General features: G+C 36.9%; 1 protein-coding gene across 1 annotated transcript; it reads left to right on the forward strand.

Moving 5' to 3' along the window:
- The first annotated feature begins 7382 nt into the window (after nucleotides 1-7382).
- LOC141632267 (uncharacterized) lies at nucleotides 7383-8027 on the forward strand. Its single transcript, XM_074444826.1, has one exon. The coding sequence runs from the start codon at nucleotides 7383-7385 to the stop codon at nucleotides 8025-8027; it is 645 nt and encodes a 214-aa protein (XP_074300927.1).
- Nucleotides 8028-11306: the final 3279 nt, after the last annotated feature.

The following is an 11306-nucleotide window of genomic DNA, read 5'->3' on the forward strand; positions in this document are numbered from 1 at the left end:
CTTTCTCAGGATTGTTGAGATCCCTATGTCTAGTCTCATTTCAGGTCTTAGTGCTATTATTACATAAGGTAATAAGTTTGTTGATATTAAAATGAGCATTATTAAAGATAATGTCATTTCTATAAAACCATGCATTCCACCAATTAAAAATAACTTTAATGAAATCATCTTTAGGAATTAAGTCCTTTAGATAATTAAGATTCATTATAAAACTTTGACTTGCAATATTATCATAATTTGACAAAAAAATGTTGAAGCTAAAAATGTTCATGTCTTGGATAACAGACCCCCAATCATGGGACATTCGTAGAAGAAATGATCTTTATTTTCAATAGGACAGTTGCACAAAACACAATGAGGTGGGACATTAATATGACTTTTTAGAAGTCTACCTTTTGTTGGGAGGCCGTCAACATAGGCTTTCCAAAGAAAAAATTTCAACTTTGGAGGAATATTCAAATTCCAAATCCACTGAAATTCACATTTGTTAAAAGCTTGATCGAACAAACCTTGTGCTAACCAAGTTGCTGTTTTTGTAGAGAAATTTCCATTCACGGACAACCCCCAAAAGAGGGTATCTGGAATATCATTATGTGGCAGTGAAATGTTAGTAATCTGATTCACAATATCGTTGTTCACTATATTGGATAATTTACCAATATCCCATTGTTTGTCAGAGGTTATGAAATCTTTAACCAAAAGATTAAGATCACGATTACTATCATCATCAACCATACTGCTGGTAAGTGAGTGCGAAAAAACCCAATTATCAGACCAAAATTTAATGTTGCTACCATTGCCTACCTGCCATCTCAGTCCTTTTCTAAATATAGTCTGAAGACTCATAAGTTTACGCCATTGCCAAGAAGAGGCTGAATTAGGCTTATGATCAAATAGTGAACAATTTCTCAAATATTTTTTAGTTAGCACTTTGACCCATATACTTTCTTTTTTATCCATAACAATTTTCCATAAAAGTTTCATTTGAAGAGCTTTATTAGCTGCTTCAGAAGATTTTATTCCCAATCCACCAACCGATTTTGGCAAACAAACTTTGTGTCAGCTAATCAAATTAGGGGAGCATTGTGAAGGATTCTTATTCCAAAGAAAATCTCTATTAATGTTATCTAATTTATTATGGATTGATGAGGGAAGAAGGAAGCTTTGCATTTGAAAAGTTCCCTTCGAGGCTAAATTAGCATTGACCAAAACTAGTCTACCTGCTTGCGATAGAGAATTCGCTTTCCATTTTGATAATTGGTTGAAAGAAGATTGAATAATACTGTCGAAAGTATTTTTAGTTACTCTGCTATCAATTATAGGACATCCTAAATACTTACCCAAGTGAGCTTCCTCGTTCATACGGAGAATACTTCTAAAGGATTCTCGAAGAGATCGCTCAATATTTCTAGTGCATTGAAAAGTGGATTTGTCAAAATTAACAAATTGTCCTGATATCGTGCAAAATTTATCTAAAATAGACTTAATGGTTCTACAGCTCCGATTAGATGCTTTAGCGAAAATGATAGTATCATCCGCAAAGGTGAGAAAAGGAATTTTCTCCACCCCAGATCCAATTCTAATACCAAGCAATATCACTAGAGCTAAGATCATTGTTCTTCTGTAATGATCTTGCTAAAATTTCGGCGCACATAATAAATATATACGACGACAGAGGGTCTCCCTGTCTAATACCTCGAGTGGGTCTAAAAACTTCTCCGGGTGCTCCATTTACTAACATCGAGAACGAAATAGTTTTTATACATTCCATAATCCAGGAAATCCATTTAGCATTAAAACTCATTTGCTTAAAAGTTTCCTCAATAAAGCTCCATTCTAATCGGTCGTATGCCTTTTCCATATCAAGTTTAATCGCAATCCAGCCACCTTTGCGTTTTTACGTTTAAACGAGTTGAAAATCTCGTGTGCTAAAAGAATATTATCTTGAATAAAGTGATTAGGTGTAAAATCACCTTGAAACGGATGTATAATCTTATGCAAGACACTACGCAGACGAGAGTAGCCAGGATTTTCGAAATAATTTTATAGATTGTCGAACAAAGACTAATAGGGGAAAAATGATTTGCTGTTTGAGGATTATCAATTTTAGGAATCAAAGCTATGAAAGTATGATTTATTTCTCTTAGTAATTTACCAGAATGAAAAAAAGCTAAAACTGCTTTAGTTACAGAATTTCCTACAATATCCCAATATTTTTGAAAGAATTCTATAGGAAATCCATCGGGACCAGGAGCTTTATTCGCAGCTAAACTAAACACAGTTTGTTTAACCTCTTCCATACTAATATTACTTGTAAGAAATTTGTTATCTTCTTCTGTAATTAAATCATTAATCGACTTAAAATCCTCATTTTTATCAAAATGACAAAGTTGATTTTTTGAAAATCTAAGCTCAAACTCGCTAGATATTTCTTGTTTAATAAGGTCTTGATCAGTAATACAAGCCCCATTCTTATTTATAAACTGCTTAATTCCATTTCTACTACGTCTAATAGTGGCATGATTTTGAAAATACATGGTATTATTATCTCCAAAATTTGCTTTATTTATACGAGTCTTTTGTTGCCAATAAACGCGTTTATAGTCAAGGAGGTCATCACGCTTTTTTAGCCATTTCAACTGCGCGACTTCTAAAGCCGCACTATGTGATGAACCAAGTTGGTTTTGTATATTCTCTAACTTTTTTTCCGCAATTGAAAGTTGTCTAAAAATATTTCCAAAAGTAGATTGATTCCATTTTTTAGCCTTCTGCTTTAGATATTTGGATTTTTGAGAAAGACAAAACATATAAGACCCCTGAAACTGGTATTGACAACACTTTTTTACGAGCTTACGAAAATCATCTCGAAGAGTCCACATAAGTTCAAACCGAAAAGGAGGGGCTTTATTATGAATTTGGTCATGAAACTTCACAGAGATCGGACAATGATCGGAGCTAGTGAACGCATGATGCACAAACTCCATGTTTGGATAAATACTAATCCAATTAGGAGATGCTAAGGCTCTATCAAGGATTTCAAAAATATTTTCAGAACCAATTTTCTTTTTTCTCCAAGTAAAAAAATTACCGGAAAAAGGTAGATCCACACAATTAGTGTTACTTAAAAACTTAGATTATCTCAAACAGCGCGCATGGGTAACTTTAGCACCTCCTTCTTTTTCACTAGGACTCTTAATCTCGTTAAGATCTCCTAGTATTAAGAAAGGCAAATCAAGACTTAGAACGAAGTTTTGAAATTCATTCCAAAAGTCCGATTTCTCAGCCAGTTGAGCAGGAGCATAACAAAAATAAGGCAAAAAACCGTATTTTTCGTTAAGTCACACACTTCACAAGCAATGATTCTATTCGACTTAAACGTGACATTTATCGAAAAGGTCATGGAGATAGACTCTTTCCAAAATAACCAAATACCACCGGATAATCCAGTACTAGGAATAAAATCACAATAATTAAACCCAAAATTAGCTATTAGATAAGGTTCGGGCTTAGAGGATGATTTAGTATAACATATCGCTAAGATTTTAATACCATTAGACGAGCTAAAGAAATTAAGTTCCTCGGCAAAATTCTTTCTTTTTGTACCTCTAACATTCCAAAAAGCAATATTCATTGAAGAAATTAAAAATCGTAAGCAAATTTCTGAGACAAACGCCAATCACACGCATTACTTGTGACGTTCCAAAGGCACCTATGGTTAAGAAATCAGCAATCAAAATGGATTTTACTCCAAAACTTCCAATCTGGCAATAAAATCCGACCGAGAGTAGTACTAGGATGGGTGACCTCCTGGGAAGGCCTCGTGTTGCACCCTTTTTTTGAATATGCCATATAAAATACTAGTCTCTCTCTAAAAATCTAGGGAGCTAAACTCTCCTGGAGAGCTTCCTATTATTCCTACTGTAGCTACCTAAAAAATTTTATTCTCACCTTAAATCTCTCTTTTCCTTTTCCCCAAATTTCAATCAGTTCTCTTTATTGATTTATTGGGTGTTCATTTATCCGGAATCTTCCATCTCCTAGTTCATAATTACCCAGCCACTCTACTAAAGTTGGAAATCATTTGATTTTGGCGTCTTTAATTGGGGCTCGAAACCCTAATTTTTTCTATCTGCATTTCTGCAATTGATTTTATTCCCATTTTCGTTTACTATTCCCAAAATTATAATCATTATGGATAGTTTGTCTTAATTGGTAGTTCATTTATTAGAGTGGCTCGAGGATTTATTCGTGTGTTGATTGGTTTGCTGGGCTTCGTTGATTTGAAACGTCAGGGTCTCTTTGCAGTCTCTTGCGTATTCCAATAGTTTTTTCCTTCCTATTTAAGCAGCAGATATGGCTGTAGGAATTTCATCCCATTCATCACATTTCATTGATCTTCTTAATCATAAGAAAAAATCTCGGCACAAAGCTCTGAATCAAGAATTCTTTTCCAGTAAACAACTTCAATCAAAACATCCTGCTGCTAGAAAAATGGAGACTGATTATGATTTGCAGCACATAACACACACTCATCATGACTACCATCAATCACACCCTTCTGCTGAGTTTAACCCAATGAACCCTCTACATGCGAATTTGTGGAGGTACCCTAGGTCTGGAGGGGTGATCAACATTGACCCAGCTGAGCTGGGGCAATCTAAAGCTTTCTGGAGCTGTTGTGTTTTGGGCTTCCTTGTTGACTATCGTCTTTTTGAGGCGGAGCTGATTAATGAAGTGATTAGAAAGAAGTGGACAACCAAGGGGATCATCACTGCCTTTAGGATGTGAGAGGTATATGTTTTTCACTGTACTGAAGCTGATGATATGGAAGGCTTGCTGCAGAGGACAACTGCAACTATTGATGGGGCAGTGATGGTATTCTCGAAATGGTTCCCTGATAATGTACCGCGTACAGTCAGGTTTCCATATGCAGAACTATGGGTTCGTATATGTGGACTCCCTTTTGAATACCTAACAATGCCAGTGGCCATATTGCTGGTAAGCTCCTTAGTCACAATTATCATGTTGAGCCTTTCCATCTAGTACCAGATAATGATTACTTAAGGGTTAAGGTGCGTATTCAGCTGAATGAGCCTTTAATGCCTGATTTTTTCCTGGCTATGGAAGGGGGCTACCTTTTATGGGTGCAGTTTCGGTATGAGGAGATATTTAAGTATTGTATCAAGTGTGGAAAAGTTGGGCACAAGGGGGCACAGTGTAGAGAGTCTATTATGACTGTTGTTGCTGGTATTAATGGCATGCTTGATCGATCAGTGGATAAAGGTTTTCCAGTTTTTCAGACTAACAGCACCCATACCATGTTTAATCTTGACCTACGTGCTACCCCCTCTACCACCAAATTTTTATCTTCTAGAGTCAGACTTGGTAGTGCTAGGGGCCTTAATAGGAGGAGGAAAAGATGGGAGTCACCAGAAAGAGCTGAGGATTTTGATTTGGGCATTACACCGGGGGGTTCTACCTGGCATGTCCTTTGTGGTCACTGCACAATCCTTTGCAGGGCCTGTCGTTTTTCAGGTTGGAAATGGCATGGGGAACAGTGGCATGGGGTTGGGACAAGCTGGGGATGGAGTAGGAGATCAGGGAATGAGGCAGGTTAATCATGGAGGGGGTGATGTGGACATGACTACTAACAACAACAACACAATAGCAAATAACAACTCTGGTGAGCAGAATGAGGGGAGGGATGATGAGATGACTGATGTGCAGGCCTTGGAGGGTGAAGGGGTTCAAGGAAATGTTGTTGTTACTCAACCTCGGGATGTGGAGATGGGCCTGGTTAATCATCGACAACCAGGGGCCGGGGGATGGTTAGATGAAGGAGAACCAGCAAATGAGGTTTTTCATAGTGCATTTGAAGAATTGGAAGTACAAGAGGACCTGAACATGCTACAGCAATGGGTGTTAGCTCAGATACAAGCAGAGGATCCTTATTTCATTTACCCCAATCATGATACACTTTTTGGTGCCTTAGATCGTGATCAGAGACATCAGGCAGCCATTCTGAACAGGATTGAAGGGGACCTGGACTGGGCACACATGGAGGATGAGCATAGGGGTTACAATCAGACTTTTGACCCCCCTGTTGAGGGGTGGCTCTCAGTTTACCATTACCCAGATGGGACAACTAGGCAGGTGGGTTAGAGTTCCAGACAGGTGGGTCAAGGTTCGGGGCAGGCAGCTGGGGTTGAAGAGGAGGAAGCTGGTCAGATGATAGTGGCTATGGATGAAGGGACAAATGAATCTAATGGTGTGCATCATGTTCAGACTGATGCTGGGGCATCACAGGGGATTGAACTAGTTATTTCAGGGGGCAATCATAACCAGTGGCTCTCTGATCCAGTGTCTAGTAACCCTGATTTACCCTCTGAGAGTTGGCATGAGGAGGAGATTATTCTGATCTCCTCAGATGATTCAACAGAGGTTAACACTGCTCTACAGCTTGCCACAGGTGATGGGGCTCTCAATGGTCAGCCTAGTCTATGTTCCCAAGAGGCTACTGGGGATGACTTGCAGAATCAAAAATCCCAACCTTCTTTTTTGTCAAGTGCTATTGTCAGGAAGGGACAAGAGCTGGATGAGGGTTCCTCCAATCTGCTACCTCTGGAAAGGCTTGTGCAAATGGCGACTGAAAAGGATATCAGAAGGACAAGGGGCAAGATGCCAATGAGGAGCACTGAGAACATGTTCTTTGATGTACCTGAAGTAGGAGCAAGAGCAAGGTTGTTTGCTGAGTTACCAGTAGGTAACAATTCTGATAGTTGTATGGGTCTAATTGATGTGTACCATATCTCTGATTTAAAGGATGACTACAAGGAGGAAGTTAGAGGAGCAAGGAAAAGAAAATGTTGTACTGATGCAGGGGAATTTATCATTCCTGAAGTGGCTCGGGAATCTGTTGAAAAAGCAAAGGACTATCTGAGGCAAATGGCAAAAAGGGTCTGCTAGAAGGGGAGTCAGAGGGAAGAGGAGACACCAAATCCAACATGGGGTTTTCGGGTCAATGTTGAAGATGTTGTGATGCTGGAGTCTAGTGACTCGTCTCTCCCATTTGTGAATGGGGGAGGCACAGTTCCTGATGCTGATGGTTTTGCGGAGGTTGGGCCTTCACAACCTCTTCTTTCACCATGATAGGCCTAGTATGGAATTGTAGAGGTCTTAATAACATGCTCGCCCCTACGATTTCAAAAATAAGAGCGTTATTAGGTAGTAAGTATTATGATTTTCTGTTTTTAATCGAAACAAAATGTAATGTTAGTCGTATTTTCCTTATGTTTAGATCACTAGGTTTTGCGAAGTGTTTTGGTGTTGATGCCGCGGGGGCTTCGGGAGGTCTATGAGTAGGATTGCGTAAGGAGTCGCATATGGATCTGGTCATGGCATGTAATAATTTTATCATCCTTTTAGTGAAAAAATATAATGGTCTTCTATGGTATCTGGTCATTGTCTATGGTGCGCCGTGTGTGAGTCCGCGCGCCTCTGTTCTACGAGATATTGAGGCTTGGATTAAGACTTGTAAATACCCTTTTCTTATGGTCGGTGATTTTAACCAAGTTGAATATATGAGTGATAAACTAAGCGGAAGTCAAAGATCTATAGGAGGAGCCGATGAATTCAATTTATGGAAAATCCGTAATGAGCTTATGGACATTCCGTTCAAGGGGCCATGGTTCACGTGGTGTAATAATAGAAAGGGCGATAAAAGGGTTTACGAGCGCATTGATAAGGCTTATGGGTCCAAGGATTGGTTTACTCTGTTCCCAAATACTGGTATCAAACATTATCCCATCCAAATATCGGATCATGCGCCAATTGAAGTGGATTTAAATCTTGTGGGAACTTCTGGAAGTAAACCGTTTAAACTGGATGCTTGGGTTTTGGATCATGAGCCGTGTATGGAACGGATTCAGAGTGTTTGGAATATGGAGGATACGGGATCCCCGGCTTTCCGTGTAACTAGGAAGTTATCCAGAGTTCGGACAAGTGTCAAGAAAGTAGACCTTAGATAAAAGAGCTGAATGGAGGGGAAAATGGGATGATTTTGATCAGTGGTTGGAACACGGCATGTTTTTGGCCACTACTGGGGGTGGAGAGGAGGAGTACTCAAAAGTGAATGCGCACTACTACAAATGAGCACTTGGGCCACGGCTAAATTCGTGGCGCAAGTGTTAAATTTCTGTGGCTAAATCATTTGGCCACGGGTATACCTTCCATGGCGCAAGTGGTCGTGGCAAAGAGATAGCCACGGGAAAAATAAGAACGTGGCTATTATTAAATTTTTGGCCACGGATTCTCTCGTGGCTAATAACTCCCGCGGCAAAAAAAAAAAAAAAAAAAAAAAATCTCGTGGCAAACAATATATATGAAAATTAAATAAATAAAATGTAAAATATTTTTTTAACGATCGATATTTTATCATATATGAAACCGTGTCATTCTAGGTACTGGTTTCGCTAGTTAACTCGATTCACTTGAACGTTATTTGGTTTCACCAGCCATGCATTCGCGCGCATTATAGAGGCTTCTCAGAAGGTCACCCATCCCAACACTACTCTCACCTGAGCACGCTTAACTGTAGAATTCTTTTGATGTGCTACCGAATTTGAAAGTTAAATTAGTTGATATAATCAGCACTTTGAATCCTATTAAGTTTATTTTTTTTCCTTTTAAAATTATATTTAGTACTATTTAATTACAAAAATGTTACATGATTTACGAATTTTGTGGGAAAAACATTATTGGCAAAAACAATCAAATTTTTGATGTTACCCTCCCGGTTAATGATTTTGACGTCATTTTTTTCCCCAAGTTAGCAAAACCATTTTTTTCTAAAAAGAAAACTTAATCGTGTTTTCCTAACATTTTTTTATTTCTGTAGTTTATCGAAAATCTTATTTTTCATTTCACTAGTACTCATTTTTTTCGTATGTTTTTTTACGCAAATTCTATTGTATGACCGTCGTACCTACGATATGAAAAATGTAACCATTTGTTGGTAAAAAGAATGACCACTTTTTTTATAACTAAAGGTCTTTTTTTCCCCAAAGTGGTCACTATTAACAAAAACGTAGTCACTTTTTATACAAAAAACAAAAACACTGTCGTAGAACGGAATCGCTTATTTTCTTAAACTAATTTCTCTTTGTTATGATTTATCGTTTCTTTTTTCAAAATTTTCACATTATTTGCATATGTGACTTTAAATTATTATAATTTCTATATTTTCCCTGTGATTCGCTCACTTTCAATGAAACAAATTTCTCCATATTGAATTTTAGGTAAATTGATAAACACTACCAACTTTAGTCATCTTTTTCATAATCAATATTAACATAATCAATAATTAGTAAGCAGTACAAAAATATTAACTTTTTTCTACGATAGGTACCAAGTCGCCTTCTTATTCTAATATTTTTCCTACTTTAAAGGTGGTTTTACCTAAGAGAGGGATTTTTGAAGTGGATGAGTGGAGATTTATACTTAAATGATGGCTTTTTGGACTTTTCAAGTAGGTTGAAATTAGATTTTCAGGCTACTTAGTACCTGTAGTCGAAAACTTAATATTTTAGTATTGATTACTAATTATTGATTATGTTGGTACTGATTATGAAAAAGGGTCCGTATATTGGTATTGTTTATCAATTAACCTTTGAATTTTTTATATTGATAATTTTTCCAATATTTTTTTTCTTAATTGATTTGTGGGATATCAATTTTTTTTACTTACATTTCTTAGTGCATTTATTTTATTTAATCAATTTTCTAATATAATTGTCGTTTCATTTCCACTCCTAAAAAAAATTTCCCAAACTTTTTTCCCCCAAGTTAAATTTTATATCATATTCAAATTTTTCTATAAATATCGTACAAATAAAGTTATAAATCAAATTTTGAATGAAAAAATTTGACAATATGTTAATTTTAGATTTATCTAAGATAGATGATAAATAACTTATTTATTTAATTTTATATGTTATGTCTTTAAATGCGATACGATAATTTAAAATAATTATTGAAGATTATAATATTTTATTTAAAAAATTAAAAGAGATTCAAGACTTTAATAAATAAAATTATATATGAAAATAAATTTCTTAAATTAGCATTGTTTTGAAAAACCTGGAAAACATAATCGTGATTTATAAAAAATAAAATAAAAAAAGTTAGACGATAAACTTTTCTTTGCTTGAATATAAGTTTATAAAATTTTAAAATTTCTTATTAAAGTAAATACAACAATAAAAAAAAATAGTAATTAAATTAATCAAAGTGTTTGTAAAATTTGATATTTAAATGTTTTCTATTTATATTTGATTAAATTTTCATTCAGATTTTGTATTTTTTTTTAAGCAAGCAATTTTTAGGTTTGCCTTAACATGAAAATATATTAATCTAAGTCGGAAAAGATACCCGCCACGGGTGTTTGTTAGTTCGTGGCTAAAATTCTTTTTGCCACGGAACAATTCGTGACTAAATAAAATTTCGCCACGGGTGTGACATAGTTCGTGGCTAAATTGATTATTTGCCACGGGTGTAACCTAATTCGTGGCGCAAGTGACTTTTCGCCACGGGAAAAGTTATCCCGTGGCATAAATTTTTTTCCAAAATAATGAATAAATTTTTCCGTGGCTAAGCAGAATTTAGCCACGAATTATAAATTCCAGTGGGATAATTCGTGGCGCAAGTGACAATTTGTTGTAGTGGCGGAAGTAACCGAGTTTGCCAGAGCAACAACGACTTTCTGGAAACAGCGTGCCAAAATTAAGTGGATGGTGGATGGGGACACTTGTACGAAATATTTCTTTAATTGGGTTAAAGGGCGTGCGGGAAGAAATTACATTCATGGGGTGAAAGGCTCTGATGGGACATGGCTCTATGATGAGGGTCAGGTGAGAGGGGAGTTCCAGAATGCTTTTATGGATCTCTTCTTAGCTTCGGGAGATGGTGGTGTGTGGCGGGACCGTTCTGCTTTCCAGCATACTCTCAAGCATCTGGAGCGTAAGATTTCCCAGGACGAAACTGACCGTATCAATCGGCCTTTTACGGCTAAGGAAGTCCGTACGGCGGTCTTTCAGATGGGGACCCTTAAAGCCCCGGGGCCTGATGGCATTCCGGCAGTTTTTTTATCAACGTTGTTGGTCCATGGTTAAAAGAGACTTCAAGAAAGCTGTCCTTTCTATCCTGAACTCAGGTAGGCTCCTTAAGGAGGTGAATCGAACGTTTATTACTCTTGTTCCAAAAAAGGAGAGCCCGGAAGGAGTGTCAGATTATCGACCTATCAGCCTCAG

Source organism: Silene latifolia, chromosome Y, assembly GCF_048544455.1.
Source record: "Silene latifolia isolate original U9 population chromosome Y, ASM4854445v1, whole genome shotgun sequence".
NCBI classification, from domain to species: Eukaryota; Viridiplantae; Streptophyta; class Magnoliopsida; order Caryophyllales; family Caryophyllaceae; genus Silene; species Silene latifolia.